Here is a 19,408-nt window from a genome sequence, read left to right as displayed (position 1 = left end):
TCTGTGGATGCCTAGGGCTTTGCTTAGTTTAAATTGCATAAGTCCTTCTTAGATGGTGAATGGGTTGAAGCTCTAGAGTGCCCAAAGTTTGTCTGTTTATACAAATATAACTAGGAATTGTGTTGGGCTGCGAAAGCATTTCTGAAATGGATTCCATTATTGTTTGCAAGTAAACCTGCCTTTTTATACTTTTAATCTGGCTTCGATTCGCTTATTTCTTCAGTGGAGATAACCCATCAATTACAAATAACCACAACAGAAACAGGGCAAGAAAACAGTGAAACCAATTCATTCTTATAGTCCTGACCTCCCTTCCCTCCCCCTTTCCCTTTCCTCTGTTTTGACAGGATCTTGCTCTAATGAAGCCAAGCTGGCCTCGGACTGACCACAAAGCTCATGCTTGCCTTGAACTTGTAGCAGTCCTCCTGCCTCAACATCCAGAATTCAGGGATTATAGGTGTGCAGTACCACATCTGGTCATTTGTTCTTTTTTGAAGTTGTTGTTGATATGTTTTTTAATTTTAATTTTATTAATTTACTCAGATTACAACTCAGTTGTTATCCCCTCACTTGTATCCTCCTGTTCCTCCCTCCCTCCCGCTTTCACCCTATTCCCCTCCCCTAGGTCTAAGACCGAGGGGGACCTCCTCCCCCACTATATGGTCATAGGCTATCAAGTCTCATCTTGGTAGGCTGCTTATTCTTTCTTTGAGTGCCATCAGGGCTCCCCACCAAGGAGAGGTGGTCAAATATGGGGCACCAGAGTTCATGTGAGAGTCAGTCCACCACATAACTGTGGAGAATGTCCTGTCCATTGGGTAGATCAGAGTAGGGGTTGTATGTTTGCTACTTGTATTGTTCTTGGTTAGTGCAATCGTTTGAGCAGACCCCCCTGGGCCCCGATCCACTCATCAAGATGCTCTTCTGGTAGGTTTCTAGGACCCTCTGGGTCCTTCTATTTCCCCATCTCCTATATTTTTCTTACCTAGATTCTCAGTATGATGGCCTCACATCTATCCCAATCTCCTAGTAAGTGAAGACTTTTGTGGGACATGCCTTTTGGGCTAGTGCCCAATTATAAGTGAGTATATACCATGTGAGTCTTTCTGCTTCTGGGTTAACTCACTCATTATGATCATTTCTAGTTCCATCCATTTGTCCAGAAATTTTGGGAATTCCTTGTTTTTAATAGCTGAGTAGTATTCCATAGTGTAAATGTACCACAGTTTCTTTATCCGTTCTTCACCTGAGGGACATTTAGGTTGTTTCCAGCTTCTGGCTATTATGAATAAGGCTGCTATGAACATGGTTGAACATATGTCCTTGTCGTGTGGTGGAGCATTTTCTGGGTATATTCCAAGGAGTGGAATAGCTGGGTCTTGAGGAAGCCCTATTCCCAATTTTCTGAGAAAGCGCCAGATAGATTTCCAAAGTGGTTGTACAAGTTTGCATTCCCACCAGCAATGAAAAAGTGTTCCTCTTTCTCCACATCCTCGCCAGCATGTGTTGTCACTTGAATTTTTTATCTTAGCCATTCTGATGGATGTAAGATGGAATCTCAGAGTTGTTTTGATTGGCATTTCTCTGATGCCTAAAGACGTTGAGCATTTCTTTGTTTCTCAGTCATTCGATATTCCTCTGTTGAGAATTCTCTGTTTAGTTCTGAACCCCATTTCTCAATTGGGTTATTTGGTTTGGTGGTATTTAATTTCTTGAGCTCTTTATATATTTTGGATAGTAGATCTTTGTTAGATGTAGGGCTGGTGAAGATATTTTCCCAGTCTGTAGTGTTTTGATATGTTTTTAAACTTACTGGAAAGTGTCAGGCACGTCTGCTTTGTGGGGCGTACTGGAAGCCATTTGTGTTAATGACTGCACCCAACTGCAGTACAGTATATCTGAGAACCAGGTGTATACAGCTGTAGGAGCTGTGGTTTTTGGAGCTTTTGTTTACATGTTGTCGGTAGAGAAGATCTTGTGACCATCTCTGGAATAATTTTTTTTTCTGATCATTGAGACTGAATAGGTCACCTTGTAGATAATTTAAGCTACAGGTTAGCTACTAAAGCAACTCTGGTCTGAAAGACTGGCTGTCCTTGAAATGTCAGTTTGTAATGAATTTGAGGATCACAAATGGGGTCTCTCTGTCACTCATAGGAACCGGAGACTCAGATTACTTTCCTGGTCCAGACTAGTCAACGCTAGTGAATGGCTGACCAGGAATTCAGCTCATGCTGGCTGACTTTTGCTGATTTACTTTATCACTGAACACATTTTCTTTTTTGTTTTTTTGAGACAGGGTTCCTGTGTATTACCTTGGCTACTTTGGACTTGTTCTTTAGACCAAGCTAGCCTCAAACTGACAGAGATCTGCCTGTCTCTGCCTCTCCGGAGTGCTGGAATTTAGTCATGTGCTACCACGCTTGTGGGGCCTTGACATTTTCTTGTTCTAAATTGTCAAATTTTTTCATATAATAGTTGATTATAGCAAGCTTGTGTCTAAGACCTGTGTCTGTGTAGTTCTGTGTGTGTGTGTGTGTGTGTGTGTGTGTGTGTGTGTGTGTGTGTGTGTGCGCACGCACGCAAACCAAGTCTGAGGGGTTAACATGTGCCAGCTGCACATCATCCCTCTTAATGCGAAGTTTGATTTGTTCCTGTCAGCCTGCCTTGGCCGTCCTAGTGCCTCTATAAATACCCAGAAATGGGCTAGCCCTTTTCTTTTCTTTCTATAGGAATTTGCTTGCTAGAAAACAAAATACAAGACTTGATAGACAGAGAGACTTGGGATGGAAGCTGTTTGGAAAAGCCCCACTTCGAGAGACTGCCCAGAAAGATTCAAAGAAAACACAAAAGGTAAGCAAGCCACTGATGGGTACAGGTGTGTGCTCATGAACCACATAGGTGATTCTCACTGAGGCTTGAAGTTGAAGCTCTTTGAGTTTGTTGGGTGCCTGGGTTCTTAAATTTAAATCTGCATACAGTGTGTGCTGGGATTGAACTCTCTTCACCTCTTTACAGCTTGTAACATGCACACAGGGAAGTTCAGCTGGCCTTTAGATGCTTAAACTTGATAAAGTTTAGTCAATCTTTCCAGTAACAGCTGCAGATATGTTTATAATCAAGCTTTAATGTGCTTGATCCTAATGCAGTCCTCTTGGAGCTTAAATACTTAAATGTTGCTCTGGAGAATGCAGGCTAGGCCATCATGCTCCCAAGCTCTGGGACAACCTTGCCGCTTGCTTACTTAGATGCTGTCTGCGCCAGGCCAGGCATGTACCAACATCCCACTGACTTCCTTGCTCCTCAAGTCTGCAGTGGGAGCACCTGCTTATCTTCTCAAGGAGAAGCCCATGCCACATGGTGACAGCTTTTAGGCAACCCTGACTATTAGCACTAGGAACTTCTCTGAGGCCCTGAGCCTGTTTAACTTGAAGGTCAGCTGTTGGCCAAGTGCTATGGCCCTGAACCTGTTGCCTTGAGGGTCTGCTGTTGGCCAAGTAGTTGTCCTCAGCAGCCTTCTTCCCACCTTAGATTTATGTTCGCTGATTTATATTCTTGAGACCCAGCCAGGTGCTAGTCCTCATGACTGAAACTGGGATTGAGAAAGGACATGGCCCAGGTCAGGAGGGCAAGGCCCACATGGCAGGGCATGGAAAGTAGACATAAGATGGTGCAGTTGGTATGGGGATTGTGTGCTGAGGGGTTACTAGTTTTAAACTGTAGCATTTGTGATTCTAGTTTATTTTAAACAGCGACCCATGATGTTCCCCGATATGAATTTGAGAGGGAGTTGGGAGGACACAGGAATCAATTGGAAGGGGAGAAGGTGGGGTTGAAAGGGTGTAAATACAGCATTCATATATGGAATTCTCAAAACCTAAAAAGCTGCCCCACTTTATAAGGAACATGTAGTCATTGTCTTCTTCAGCTTACTGAGGAGGCATGGAGGTGCCAAGGCTGAGTGACTTGTACAGTGTCTTAGTAGTTAGAGAGTGGCAGGGCTGCAATGCCATTCCAGGCAGTCAGGAACCAGGCCTGGGAAGGTGGTGCATAATGTGAGCTCTGAGAGCTGAGCCTCAGGGTCAGAGGGGAGGCTGTGACCTGAGTGGTGTGCTGGTGCTCCTCTCTGGCTGGAAGGCTTTCCTTAGCTGAGTGTGAGAAGCTCATTTGCAAGTCTGTGTTGAGAAGAGGGACCTGGTCTAGCTGAGGTCATGAGTGCCAAGGACAGGCACTGATGACTGTTGGATATAGGGTATGCAAGGCTGAGGTGGTTTTCCACACAGTGCATTTTCATGTCTTTGCAAATTAAATTTCTTAGAATGTTGTCTACCGTTTCCCTGGGAAACTCACTAAAGTTATCAGTGTTGGAAAAAAGATTTTTCTTTTCAGGGCAGGGTTTCTCTGTGTAGCCCTGACTGTCCTGGAACTCACTCGGTAGCCCAAACTGGCCTCTAACTCATAGACACGCCTAACTCTGCCTCCTGCGTGCTGGGATTAAAGGTGTGTGCCACCATGTTGGATCTTATATTTGTAAATTACATTTTGATTTTGAGTCATTGTAGAGGTTTATTTATGAGCGACAATTAAATATGAATTTGTATGGAAAACTTAGCTGCCATTTTCCTAGGAGATAAAATAAGGTTATTTCATCTACACTTCAGGAGGAGTGACAATTTTGTTAATAGGCATCCTTATAGCTCTTGAGGTGACTTGCTTCATTTCATGTATTATCTGCTTTAGAATCTTATTGGTGAGGTGGAATGTGGAGGCCAGCTGGCTGTGCAGGAACATGGTTATGTTGAGAAGATCTTTGCCTTTAGCCATCAATAATGAAGAAAGTAATTGTACCCCTACGCATGAGTCCCACAATCCTGCCTGTTTGTATATACTTTGTGTCTCTGGCCCTCTCATATCTCAGGTCTGACCCCAAATTGGCAAAGCCAGAGAGAGAAGGAGTCAGAGTCATGACTTCTGGGTACCACTGGCTTGAGCTGGCTTCTGTCACTAATGGTATAACTCTTGACTTTACAGAGGCCAGAGTTGGATCCTTGACTTTCTATACCTGTGATCTGAGACAGTAACAGTAACTTTGTTTAGAACTAAAACATAATCAAGTGCCCTGGATCCTTGGAATTTCATATTCTTCTTTTTGGAATTATTTTATTCCTTGGAGAAGCATCATCAAATGGTGCTTTAAGAACATAACATTGGGAGCTGGAGAGATGGCTCAGCAGTTAAGAGCACTGGCTGCTTTTCCAGAGGTGCTGAGTTCAAGTCCCAGCAACCACATGGCAGCTCACAACTGTCGAGAACTCCAGTTCTAGAGGATCCGACACCTTCGCACATGTATACATGTAGGCAAAACACTGATGCAAATAAAGAAAAAAAAAAAAAAAACATAACCTTAAGCTGGGCATGCCTTTACTCCCAGCACTCAGGAGACTTCTGATCTCAAGGACAGCCTAGTCTACAGAACAAGTCCAGGACAGCCAAGGCTACACAGAGATGCTCTGTCTCAAAAAAACAAAAACAACAACAAGAAAAACCAGAAAAAACAAACAAACAAAAAAACATTTGCTTGCCAAGCCTAATTCCCTGAGTGCAACATATGTGAAAGGAGAGGATTGACTCTTCCAAGTTGTGTTGTGACCTCTGCACACAGGTATTGTTGGTATATATCCCCACATACACACGTAAGTGTTAAAGAAAAAGAACACGAACTTCTGAGATAGACTGCCTGGGTTTGTGTTTCAGCTGGCACAGTTTAGCTGTGTTACTTTGGACAAGCTACTCAACCTTTCTGAGCTTCATTTTGTCATCTCTACAGTTTGGAGGAAATGTGCTTATCCTCCCAGGTGGTGAGGGTTAAGTGAGTGAGTCATACTGTACACTTGGTATTGAGCACAGTAAGTGTTGCAAAAGTGTTTGCTGTTATCATTGTTTCTTTCTTTTGGCAAGCTAACCCTGAGCCACAGGAAATGGAGCCCACTGTGAGAATGAGCTTGAGCCACTGAGCAGACCCCATTCATTTGCTTGCTCAGCAAGCATTGCTCCATGCTGCATCAGGCTGTGTCCCAGGCACCAGGGGCAGGAAAGTATGTGTGCTGATGTGGCTGCAGAGTTCGTGGTAGAGAAATGGGACAGGTTTGCACACCAGCTCTGCATTCCTTTCACTTGTGTGACCTCGGAGCAGTTGTCTGCTTTGGGTTTCCTAAGCTGTGGACTTGGCATAGAATACAATGTTGCTGTAACTTAAGAGATAGTGTATGCAGTTGGTCACGGGATGCTGTTGAGACTCCCTGCTAATAATCAGGCCCACGTTGTTGTAGCAGAAGTACACTGTGTGCTTTGCCCAAGGCACCTGACCTCAAAAAGACTCAAGTTTCTTTGGAGGTATGTGGCGAATGTTAAAATGTTACTTTTCAGGGCTGTTCTCACATTTCATAAAAACCTTGAAAATTGTCATGCTTTCCATCAGCTTACGTGATGACTTCAGAGACACTTTCTTAGGGGAATAAATAATAGCCCAGGGTAAGAGAATGAATCTAAAGCTACCTAACTACAGCAGGGAGACTCAGGGAACTAGAAGGCACTTGGGGATTGCAAAGAGACACGCAAGAGAGTGACTTCTTTAAGATTGTTATGATTTCTGGATTTCCTGCCGCTGACTGGGTACATGGGTCTCACCCTAAGTAACTTAAGTAGACCCGAATGGATAGCACATGCAAATCTCTGACTGGCCACTGGGTGGCGCACATGAAGGACAGAGTCAAAGGGCTGAAAACTGAGTTTGGAATTACAATGTAACAGAAAAGCTGGCTGGAACTTGATCTTTATGTCTGGAATCCAAATAGGTTACAAAAACATCAACATTTACACAAGGTTGGGTCTTGGAGCATAATGTTTGACAAGTATGTGAGCTGGGGAATTGGCTCAGTGGCTAAGCGCACTTGTTGCTCTTGATTTTCAGCACTCACATGGAGATTCACCACTTCCTTGGCACCAGGCATGTATGTGGTGCACAAACATACATGCAAGTAAAACACATAGACACAAAAAATAAAATATATATATATATCTTTTTTTTTTTTTTTTTTGAGACAGGGACTCTCTATGTAGCCTTGGCTGTCCTGAACTCACTTTGTAGATCAGGCTGGCCTCGAACTCACAGCGATCCACCTGCCTCTGCCTCTCTAGTGCTAGGATTAAAGGCATGCACCACCATGCTCAGCAAATCTTAAAACTATTAAAAAGAAAGAAAAGCCTAGATTATATAGTTCAGAATTATTGGGCTTAAGGACAAGACTGCTTTTCGATGGTCAATAGACACCGATCCTAAAATTAGCACATGCTGGGATGTGTACGACCTTAAAGGAGCCATCAGAGGAATGCTCCAGCGAGCAGGGCGGACACTCTTGATAGTGGAAGACAGAAAAATTAGTTGAGAAATAGAGAATATAAGAAATAAATGGACACTTATAACAGAAAAATACATCTGAATGCAGTCTAACAGTACAGATGAAAGTAAAGTCAATAAAGTAACATAATTTTGAACATAGCAGATTCCACTACAATGTTTTAAAATCCAGAAATATGGAGATGGTCCAGCAGGTCCAGGTCTCACAATCTGAGTGGAATTCCTAGATTCCATATTGTTTCAGGAAAGAACCAGCTTGTGAGAATTTTCTTCTGGCTTCCACACATGTTCTGTGGACATACATACCTGTATCACACACAGTCACATACACAATAAATAAAACAGAAATTAAAAAGTAGAAGCCAGAATCACTAAAGTTTGAATTTGTGTCACTGAAGTCTCAGGAGGAAGAATTTGTTACCAGAAAAATTATTAGGATCAGTAAAGGAGTATATCCCAAATTTGGCAAAAGACACAAACCTACAGACTGGTCAAGTCAGTGACCCCATAAACAGGATAAGTTCTAAGAAGTCCATGGCCTGAGAAGTTATAAACAAACTGCTGTAAGTAAAGGCAAAAAAGGCTACAAGCATCCAGAGAAAAACAGTGTATTACTTATTAGGGAATAATAATTTGAATGTCTGTCTATGAATTTCTCATCAGAACCACAGAAAAGGCTGGAGGTCTGATGGCTCAGCAGTCAGAACAGCTATTGTACTTGCAAAGGACCAGAGTTAAGTTCCCAGCGTCCAGGTTGGGCAGCTCAGCCACCTCCAACTCAAGCTCCAAGAGACCCAGTGCCACCTTTTGAGCACTCATAGACCCCTACTACAATATAATTAAAAATACAATAAAAATATTTTTAAAAACTCACTGAGGGAATCAATATTTTTAAATTCTTTTTTAAAAATTAAAAAAATATTTATTTATTATTATGTATATAGCAGTCTGCTTGCATGTACATCTGCAGGCCAGAAGAGGGCACCAGATCACATTATAGATGGTTTGTGAGCTACAATGTGCTTGCTGGGAATTGAACTCAGGACCTCTGGAAGAGCAGTCAGTGCTTTTAACCTCTGGCTATCTCTCCAGCCCTACTTTTAAATTCTTGAGAGAAAAGACCTGTCAACCCAGAATGTTGTATCAAGAACAAGGTGAAAGTAAAGTGTTCTTAGATGGAGACAAGAATGTTTCCTGCCAGGAGCCTTGTTGTAAGAGAGTTGGCCAAAGACTATACTTTCAGGGGTCATTTTATAGTTCAACAGAGAGTTGGTCACTGCAGAATCATTGTACTAGAAAGAACCTTGGAACACAGAAAGAAAGAGGAACATAAATGGTAAGCAGATGGGCAGGGTTAGTTGTATGTGGGCAATTCTCAGTGGGTTCTTTAAACATGTGTTTGGTTAGGCTGGGCGTGGTGGCGCACACCTTTAACCCCAGCACTTGGGAGACAGAGGCAGGTGTATCGCTGTGAGTTCAAGGCCAGTCTGGTCTACAAAGGGAGTACAGGACAGCCAAGGTTATATAACAGGGAGACCCTGTCTCAAAAAACAAAAAACAAAAAAACCAAAAAAACAAAAAATAAAAATCAAACCAAAACAAAACAAAAAAATGTTTGCTTGACTGCAAAAGTAGTGTTGTATGGGTCTTTAACTGTATGTAGAAGTAACATATAAGACAATCAGGTACCAGGACAAGGGTGATGGGTTCCCACTTGAAGTGATAAAATACTGATTCCAATTAGGTCATAGAAAAGTACATATTTATTATTTTTCAGCTCCTAGGCCAACCATTGAACTATGCAGAAAGATGACCAAAAGCATGATGGATAAATTAAAATGGAATTACAAAATTTGGAAAACTCAAAATGAAGGGAGAGAGGAGGAAACGAGGAAGAACAAAGAAAGAACATTAAAGATACCCCTTAAATTCAGACATACCAAATTATGTTACATACAGATAGCCTACACACACCAATGTTATCAAAGAGGTTTGAAAAAAGAGACTCAATTCTATTATCTACAAGAAACTCTTCAAATATAAAGCATGTAAGATAATGCTTAAGAGACAGGAAAAGATGGGGCTGAAGGTGGAGTTTTTTTTTATTTTTTATTTTTTATTTTTTAAAGATTTATTTAAGTATACAGTGTTTCACCTTCATGTATGCCTGTCTACCAGAAGAGGGTGCCAGACCTCACTGTAGATGGTTATGAGCCACCACGTGGTTGCTGGGAATTGAACTCAGGACCTTTGGAAGAGCGGGAAGTGCTCTTAACCACTGAGCCATCTCTCCAGCCCCAGGGGTGGAATTTAATGGTAGAGTTTGTGCTTGGTATGCATCAAGCCCTGAGTTCAGTTTTCAGCATCTTCCTTAAGGTAGGTAGTAATGTCATAAAAAGTAACAATTGGTCTTCAAAGACAGTAACCATAGTTAAAGAGGGCGATTGCCTAATGAAGACCATGTATCTCTGAATATTTCTGCACCTTTAAGACACATGAGAAGGAGCAGCTGCAGACAGAGCAAGCCAGGACGTTGAGAAGCTGAAAACTCCTGTCCAGCAGCCGAGTAACCTGTCCAGAACATTCCACCCTCCAGTAGTAGCCACCCAGGTGCCTGGAAAGCATGCGCCAGGCAGATCATGTGTGGATCATAAAAGAAACTTTAAAGATTAGAAAGGATTGAAATTAAGTAAAATGTTACTAATTATAGTGTAATAAATATTAAGAACATCTCCCTAAATGTGGATATTAATAAGTAGCAAACTTCTGAGGAAGCCACAGGAAAATTAGAAAATATTTTGACACAACAAAAATACAACATACCAAAACTTGGAAGATGCAGTTTGGATAGGAAATAGATATCATTAAAACGAAAGAAAGAAGGTCTCACATCAGTAATCCAAGTTTCTATCTTAAGACTATAAAAAAAGAAAGCAGAAGGAAACAAATAATACAGAAACACAGAAATGAAATTAGTACTGTAAAGGGTAGTGAGTGGGACCAGGGTCAGTTCTTTGATCTGTGCCCTAATCCACTTTACCTGAACTACCAAAGAGAAATAGGTTTCAATAAAAGGAATGAACTAACGGGGTTGCATGTGGACCCTGCAGAACTAAGAAGGAAAATGGAATTTGAACAACTCTCTATAGGAGTTTGTCATCTTAGAGGAAATAGTCTATTTCTTTGGAAATTAGAAATTACTAAACTCATCTAAGGTAAAAGATAAACTGTGATTCATCCTGTAGTTTTGTTTTATTTTAAGGCAAGAAAATTAGCTAAATACTCTGGTGCTTTGAGTGTGCAGTGTTCCCCACAGGCTCACATGTTTGAGGACTTGGACTCCAGCTGCTGGAGCTGTTGGGAAGGTTGTGGAACCTGCAGGAAGTGGAGCCTCAGTAGAGAATGGGGATCACTGGGTGGGCCTTGAGGTGCTGGGGTTCCGATCTTGCTCACTTTGTGCTTCCTGTGTGCTGGTGCAGTGTGATTAGCTGATCTGCTCTTGTCCCATGCTTTCCTCACCATGGTGGACTCGATCCCTCTGCAACTGTGAGCCAGAATAAAGCCTTTCTCCGTAAGTTGCCTTCATCAGGATGTTTGACTACAGCAAGGAGAAAAGTAAGACAGACACTGCAGAAAAGTTAACCCCAGGCTCACATGCTTCCACTGAAGAAATCTACTGCCTGTCTAAAGACACTGCCAAGTTTTGAAGGAAGAAGATATTTCCCAACTTAATCCTTGATGCTAGTGCTACTGACACTGAGCCCTAGCCTAGTGTCCGTGATCTTCAGCATGCTGTTAGCAAATTGAACCCAAGACATTTTGAAAAGCCAATACACAGGACTAAGTGACGTTTATCCTAGGAAGCAAGGCTGGCATAATGTATGAAAACAGTCACTGCCATCAACCGCACTAGTAACCTAAAGAAAACCACAGGGTCCTATTGAGTCAGAAAAAGGATTTGACAACATTCAGTTTTTCATTTCTGATAAAAACTCAACAAATAGAAACAGAAAAGTTTTCAGGTGGCAGAGGATGCTACAAAGACAGCTATAGCAGCTGAGAAGGACTGTGTTCCTGGTGGAGTATTTTTTAACAGTGTGAGACCTAAGTAGTTGTCTTTTAGTGTCATGTGAGAGATTTGTTCCAGAACCTTCTATGTATCTTGAAACTTTCAGACACTAAAGTCACTCTTATAAAATGGTAACCTAACATTGTCATGTACTTAAATTATGTTATGTACTTAAATTACTTCCTAATACAGTGTAACTGCTGTGTGAGTATTATGTTGTTTAGGGAGTTACAATAGTCTGTCCACACAACTTTGGTATTTTGTTTTTGTTGTTGTTGTTGTTTGTTTTTTGAGAACTGCTTTTGATCTGCAGTTGGTTGAATCTGCGTGTAGACTCTGCAGACCGACGACTGTTCTTAAAATTAGCTTCCCAGTTCCCTCATAGGTATGTACTATAAGGAAGTTAAAGTCCATGTTGATGCAAACTCTTGATACAGGCTCAGTGCAGACCTTCTCATGGCGGCTGATCACATTTGGGATGAAGATATATTCTTTGCTGTGTACTTGGAAGGACCACCTCTGTCCAGTGTACCCCATCACACATTTTCCCCTCCCCCATTCTGGGTCATGACATCTGCAATTTCTTCCAAAGTATAAATGTTTTAAAACTAAGTAAGGTGAATACTATAACATTTCCACTTTATTATGATCTGGGTGGGTCATGTGCATGTGCACATTAAGCTATTCCTTGATTATTTGTCTGCCGTACTCCTTTGCTTTTGCCCTTCCTTCAGTATGGTTTTTCAAAGGATGATCACAGCTCAGATGCTGTCTTCTCAGGTTTCTCTTAACTACCTAGTCTGAAGGGATTTCTTTAGGCTTCTGGGGGCTATTTCCTGTACAACATTTTTCTTCATGGAAATCCTCATTCATTTGTTGGTGGCTTTATTGTGTGTCTCTCAGGCAGCAGTAGTGTGTGTTGAGGAGAGCAGGGGTCAGACTGCATCTGCTTGTTGATGGCTTGGGATTATGCTCAGCTTTACTTTTACTTTTTGACAACATATATATTTCTCTATAGCTTTGCATAATGTTGCATGATTTCATTTTTACTTAGTGGTCTTTGGAGTTGCTGTTTCATGATTACTGACCAACACCCTAGACTGAACACTGCACTTGTTCTTAAAATCATCATGTTATTCTTGTGATGGTCAGTGGCCTGTTTCTGATGTGCTAGGAAGTGGCTTGCCTCCCTGACTTCAAAGGGCAGAGATCCACAAACTAAAGACACTAACAGAGAGGCACGAAGCCTGGGAGTGAGCTCTGGTTAACTCTCGAAACTTCAGGAGAAAAACTTGTTATATGGATTAAGACATGTAATATTCAATGCCAGTGTTTGATGGAGAAAAATCTTGAGATTGGTCCTTTACCTTGCACACATTAGTAAAAGTCACCCTGCTTGCCATCTCATGGTATAATATGTAGTCAAAACTTTGTAAATGGTATTCATTTCCAAAATACAATACAGAAATTGCACATGCTAACACATTTTAGTGCATGCTTATGGCCATCTTGACCAGATTTAACAGAAGTGACTCTGTGGACTCAATTCTGGCCCCAGTTGGCTAACTTGTAAAATGTTGGGGCAAGAGGAGGCACTAGGCATTGAGAGTCCAGATGATGGTAACAACCAGAGAGGCTAAGAACTTGCTCTTGTCCTTGAGAACTGAGCTTAACTGGAGGGTTAATCCAAAAGCATTGTTTCCAGAAAGGTGCTATTAACTGCCTCCCCTTGAAACTTCATTAGTGTTTGTTGGTGGGGGTGTCCCACTTCAGTTTTCTGTCATATCTCCAAGCACTGGTATGAACTGTTGGCTTGTCTGTGAGTGACTTAAGGCAAAGACCTTGTTCCTCGTCACTGTTAGAGTCAAGCACTTATCATACTTGCTGGACAGTAGGCAGGTAGGCAAGCCGGCAGGACGGATGGCTTCTGGTGATGGTATACTGATTGCACAGGTGCTGCGCGCCCTTCCTCCAGGTGCTTCACTGGGCCCTTACCAGCTCAGTGAGAGAAAGTGAGTCAGATGTAATGGCAAGTTGTACAAGCCACTAAACCAGGATACAGGACCTTGCTGAGTTAAGGTATTAGGGAGTATTTCTGTGAGGATGTGCAGTGAAGTTGAGACCTGAAAGACAGCTCTCCAGCCTCCTTATGACTATCTTCCTCTTTACTCCTAGGAGCTGGATGTTGTAGTATTTAGGAGAAGTCATGACATCTGCAATTTCTTTCAAAGTGTAAATGTTTTAAAACTAAGTAAGATGAATATTGTAACATTTTCACTTTATTATGATCTGGGTCGAGCATGTGTATGTATGTGCTCATTAAATCATTTATTGATTACTTCCACAGATTTGAAAAATGTCCCTCTTTTTTTGAAGAACTAAGATTGATCCGTGCCTCCCACAATGGGCATACATGTTACCCATGAACCAATGCACCGTGAAATCCACTCACTATAAATACTTAGTGACTCCTAAGGTACAGTTTACCCATCTGCCATTGCGTCTAATTTTGGAAGATTTCCATTCCAAGGTTTGCATCTAGTCGCCATTCCTTCCTCAGACACATACTAATTGTGTTCTCTCTAGAGTTGCCTTTTGAAGATATTTTGTATATATAGCCCCACCCTGGTTTGTCTTCTGGCAGCTTTGCTTACCACAGTGCTTCTGAGGCACCTTCACAAGCAGCACAGGTCAGTAGTTTCCTCTTGCTGCTGGTTCAGAGCTATGCATACATTCCTCAGCTGGTGCGCTCTGGATTGTTTTAGCATTTGATTGGTACACTGGTGCTGTGAAGTTTTGCATGCAGGGCATTTTGTAGATGGTTTCTCTTGGAGAGCTTCTTGGGTATGTGGCTGGTGTGTGCTGTACTGTTAAGAAACTGGGAAACTTGGCTTCCAAAGTGGCCCTACTGCATGGGTGCCACCGTGTGCCACGACAGTGCCTCTTTCTCTGGTGTACCTCCAGGGCCCCATCTTTTGTGAGGTTTCTGTTGGTGAACGAATAATTAGTACTGAGTTTTCAGAAAACCAGTGGTAGGTGAGGTACCTTGTAATTCCAAGCCCAGGACACGTGTGTGTGTGTGTGTGTGTGTGTGTGTGTGTGTGTGTGTGTGTGTGTGTGTGTCTAGCAAGGACAGAGAACTCTGTGGTGCTCTTACCGAGTTTGTTCCAGTGTACTACTCACTAGAAAATATTTTGACCCTTATGCAGATTTATGCAAAGCTTTATAAGGTGTAGTAATGTACAGTGGAATCCTCTGATTGGAAGTCACTAGTCGGTTTTAATGAATGCATGTTGAGAGAGGTAACAATTCTGTCACACTGGAAAGTGCCAGATGTCTCTCCAGGTAGCTTTCCAGGAGCAAGCTCTATCGTGAACCGTGTCAGTATGTGCTTTATGCTTATAACCAGCCAACTTCTGAGAAGGTACCAGTGTTAGTTATGTTTACGGAGTAGTTTCTTTTAGTGACACATATTTCTGACGTTTTTCCCCTATAACCTTACAAAGTAGATATTCGCCCTTTCTCTTCATTCAGCCTGCTTTCTTTTGCTAACTCCCCTCCCTGTAGTTAGTACCTGAGGTTCCCATCTGGAGCTAGCCACAGCAAAATTGGCAGGGAGGCCACGGAGCCTTGACTCAGCCAGCCCCGCCCTGTCTCCTGTGGAGGCGGTCCTTGCCTGCTAGACCAGCCCAGCTCAGGAACACAGAGCAGGGATCCGGGAATCGCTCTGTGAGCGATTTAGTGTCCTGCCGTTCCTGCGCCTGCCTGCCCCACCCGCCCCGAGTGGAGCTGCGTGTAGATCCGTGGTCCAGAGGCAGGAGGGAGGCCGGCCTCCACTCACTGGGCATGGAGCCGCCGGCCACGCGCCTCTGAGGCCTGGCGTTCATGGTGAGTCTTATGCGGATCTGCGGTCCCGGCTTGGCTTCCACTGGTGCCTCGGCCTGCCCTTCCTGGCCTGCTTGGTCGGGTGCGCGGCTATGTGCCGGTGTGTGCATCTAATCCTGAGTGCAGGTGTGCGCACATCACAGGCGTCTATTTTACCCACTAGCTGCCTAATCTTTGCTATTTCAGAGCTTGCTAGGGAGACCAGTGAGACACCTCCTCCCATGGCCTTCTTTGTGTCTGCTGGATTTTCTTTCAGGGTCCAGCGTTGGTACAGAGAGCTCGCCCTTCCAGCTCCCGTTCTTACTTCTGGAGCCACTGCTCCTTTTCCACAGTCAGGGCAGTTTAGGCCGGGGCCACCTAGAGATGGAATGGTCTTGGTTGAGGGGAGTGGAGGGGACTCTGGACAAGACCACAGCTGGCTTTGTCAGAACCCAGAGCAGTTTTGCTACATTTTAGTTCCCGGTGCCCATGTTAACTTTTGTGTTCTTGCTGTTTGTAAGTAATTTGACCACTAGAGAAGGGTCTCCTGAGAGCTGCCGCTCCAGCTGCCGCCATTCCTGGAAACTTAAGAGAATGCTTTTCTGGGAGGATACTGTGCTGGGCTTGAGAACAGAGCCCAGGGAGGAAGGAGCCTTCCTGGATGTTCAGGGTCTTTGCCTACCTACTCTGTGGCCAAGGCACTGTCACCATTACTGTCTTCTGGAAGGCTGAGCACCTGTAAAACCTGAATGGGTCACACTCCCTCTTCAGATGACAAAACGGCTCCATGTCCTAGATAGAAGTCTTTCCCCAAACACTTGCTGTTGCAGACATGGAGGAGCACAGCCAGCCTGCCATGCCACACTTGCTGTTGCAGACATGGAGGAGTGCAGCCAGCCTGACATGCCGCACTTGAGTCTCTTTGTCTTTTCACAACCACATCAAGCATGCTTTGTAGAGAATTGTTGCAGGAAATTATCTTACGGTAATGCAGTGACAACCATGTACCTGACGTTGCTGGCATCTCCTTTAGGTACATGTGTCATGCCTACTTGTTCTCAGATAGTCTTCATCCTTAACAGACAGACAGACAGGCATGGAAGGGAAGACCGTGCTAGGGAGGCAGTGCTGGTACGGAAGGCCCATCCTGCAGCGCCTCCCTGCATACTGCCTTGTTGGCAGACCCACTCCATGCTGCCTCTTAGGTAAGTTTATGCTAGCCCGAGTCCCCCTGGGATAGCCTATTCCTGACATAGGTTCTGAACTCTGCACTTAAATTAGCAGACAGATCCTGCTGCTGTAGATGGCTGAGTCAGGTGAGGGCACAGGCCCGACTGATGGCCCTTTCTTCTTGGTGGACTAATCCAGGAAGCTAGTGGGGATCTGATCAGGTTATCGCAGGCACTCTTGGCTGTCTTTTTTGTTGATTTTAGCATGATTCCTGTTCTAGGGGTGGTATTGATGGGCCATCTCTCTTCCTCCAGGGAGACATTCTTCCATTGCTTCAGATCTGACCACCTCTCCCCTTTAATACAGATTCATCTGTTGCCATGTGTGCGTGTGTGTGTGTGTGTGTGTGTGTGTGTGTGTGTGTGTGTGCGCGCGCGCACATGTACATGGGTGTGTTCTCTCTTTTTAAAACACATTTTGTTGTCTGCTGATTTTCTTCTGGTTCTAGCCCTAAGTAGTCTGCAGATGAGGTCTAACCCACATTCACACTCCACTCTTCTCCTTGGAATTGTTCCACCAGCTGTGGGTAGCTGTGTGTTGAGACCATCATGGCTAAGCAGAACAATTTTGACTCAGTGTCAACCCTGTGTAAAATGCTCTTGCTAACCCACTGACCCGGATCTATGTCTGAAATAGACCATCACATGAAGCAGAGGCTTGGGCTAGCATAATCTAAGGGACAATATGAGGTGGGTTTGCCAAGAACACTGGTAGTGTCCAGGAAGGGCCATCCTCACCAGCAGAGGGGGTCCCATTGGCGACTGCTTGCCTTGTCAGAAGGTCTCTCTCACTTATGGGCTCTGGTTTAGACTTTATCTATCTTTGTTTAAATGGTACAAGTAGTAAGATTTTGTCTCTTGTTCCTTCTAGCCTTTTACTTGTTGTTGAGTACCCCTCTGCATTTCTCATGGACTGCTCTGTGCGGCAGCTTTTGTCTGTACCTACTTTCCCTGCAAGTCTGGAGGTGAGGGTCTCTTTACTAAAGAGTAGATCCTCGCGATCTCTTCACAAGTCACCTTCTTTTTTGGTGTGCTCATCTTCCTTCTTTCCCTGCTAAATTTGCTTTGCTCATAGTCCTTGCCTGGAGCTAAACCCTTGCTTAGGCTTCTTGATACTTTTTCTCTGAATTTACTCATTCATCAGACCACACCCTACAGCTTCTGCCATGGTTAGCAGCTGCATTGGCCCCGTCTCATCCTCCTCAGTGGGATTTAATACCAACTGCTCACTCAGGTCAGGGATTTCATCCAGGTACTTTTAAGTCAGTGGCTTGCAAAAGTTTTTAGTCTTTCTTAACCAGCTAAGCTCATTTGCAGAACTTTGAAGACTACTGTTCTAAATCCCTCTCTGCTGTGATGATCAGGATAGGTGAGGCCACAGTTGATTGTATGGGCAATTTGTTTTCCTCATTGGTCTGCAGGACTTTTGATAAGCACAGTGGTACAGAGAAGTGTTACTTGACTTAAGGCAAAAGGACTACCTAGATTGGTCCCATGTAGATGCCAAGTTAGGTAGATAGAGACTTCTCAGATTTGCTGGCATACAGAAAGTGCATCAAGAGAGCAGGCAGCCATCGCAGTATAGTACCCTGTTTAATGCTCACAGTGGCTGTAGCAGTTGCTTCTATTTATAATGAGGGAGTAGAGGTGTGAGACAGTCCAGACTTGCCTAAGGTGAAAGACAGGACATAGATCCTGGTCTTTTGAGGCTTTGCTCCTGCTGCATTGTGCATTGGCCCTTGTGCTGATGAGTCAGTAGCAAGTGCTCTTCTCAGGCCTCAGAGTGAGTATTGTCCTCTTGTATCTGGAGCTGGTTTGTCTGGTTGCAAACAGAGCCTACTGTGGATTATCTCTAGGCAGCTGTAGAAGAACTAGGTTTGGGCCAGGACTTGTGACCATTCCAGTGCCATTTCGTTTGTATTTACAAGTATCATTTGGGTTCTGAAAAGGATTTACCTGAGATTTCAGGTTTGGGCAGGCCAGGCTCTCTCATTTAAATCATGCATCACTGTGCGATGAACCATGCTATTTGACCCCGTTTGGCACTAACTGACTCAGGATTATAGGTTTCTGTCAGGGTTGAAAGCTTTGTTGAGGCTTGAACACGATGAGATTGCTTCCTCTGAGTCCTGCTTGTGAGCAGCTCACGTGAGCTGAACCCGCTGTTCAGAGTCTGATCAGCTTCCCCATTCTCTGCAGAACTAATCTGTGATATCAGTGGGCCCCCAAGTATCCATTAGGATTGGGGTGGTGGCGGTGGCATCTTTTACCTTCAAGGATTGGTATGCAGGTTAAATCAGCTCTGCTTGGGAGGCCCCTGGAAAGCCCTTGGTACAGTAGCCTGGTCAGCTGTCACTGCCCACCGTTGTTACTGGAGTTAGTAAGAAGTGCTTGTTGACAAGATCTGATGTTTTGGCCTTGAATCAAGGCATTCCCTTCCTTTTGCTTCTGTGTCCCATATCTTTGGCTTGCAAACTTTGCTGGACTCTTTGGTGATTAGAACTGCAGTATTTTCCCCTGCACTTCAGGTCTGAGGGGGAAATGTAATAGTGCATGCAACCCTATCTTTGTGCTGCAGGGACTGTGCTGATGCATGCCTGTCTCCCTAATGCTGGCAGCAGCCTGCTCTGATAGTGTCCATGTCCATCTGGTAGCTATGAGAACCAGGCTCGAGAATTCTAAGTACGTACTTTGCCTGAATCCAAACTGCTGGTTAGTGGATCTGTGTTTTGTTCAAGTTCCCCCTGGTTTCAGAAGCCTCCCTAACCGATGGAGGACCTCCTTAGGGTGGCAGTGCAGAGGGAACTGCAGCCCCAGCCTTGCACTTTG

At 43.8% G+C, this 19,408-nt stretch overlaps 1 protein-coding gene across 1 annotated transcript in view; it reads left to right on the top strand.

The window, feature by feature from the left end:
* The window catches only part of Tbc1d14 (TBC1 domain family member 14), an 87,880-nt gene that overhangs the window by 35,541 nt on the left and 32,931 nt on the right, over nt 1–19,408 (top strand). The window contains 1 exon segment of the mRNA XM_051165127.1: nt 2,733–2,853. Within this exon segment, the coding sequence (XP_051021084.1) occupies nt 2,733–2,853 (121 nt within the window).

Source organism: Acomys russatus, chromosome 22 (genome assembly GCF_903995435.1).
Source record: "Acomys russatus chromosome 22, mAcoRus1.1, whole genome shotgun sequence".
NCBI lineage: Eukaryota > Metazoa > Chordata > Mammalia > Rodentia > Muridae > Acomys > Acomys russatus.
This window is presented reverse-complemented; position numbering and strand designations above follow the sequence as displayed.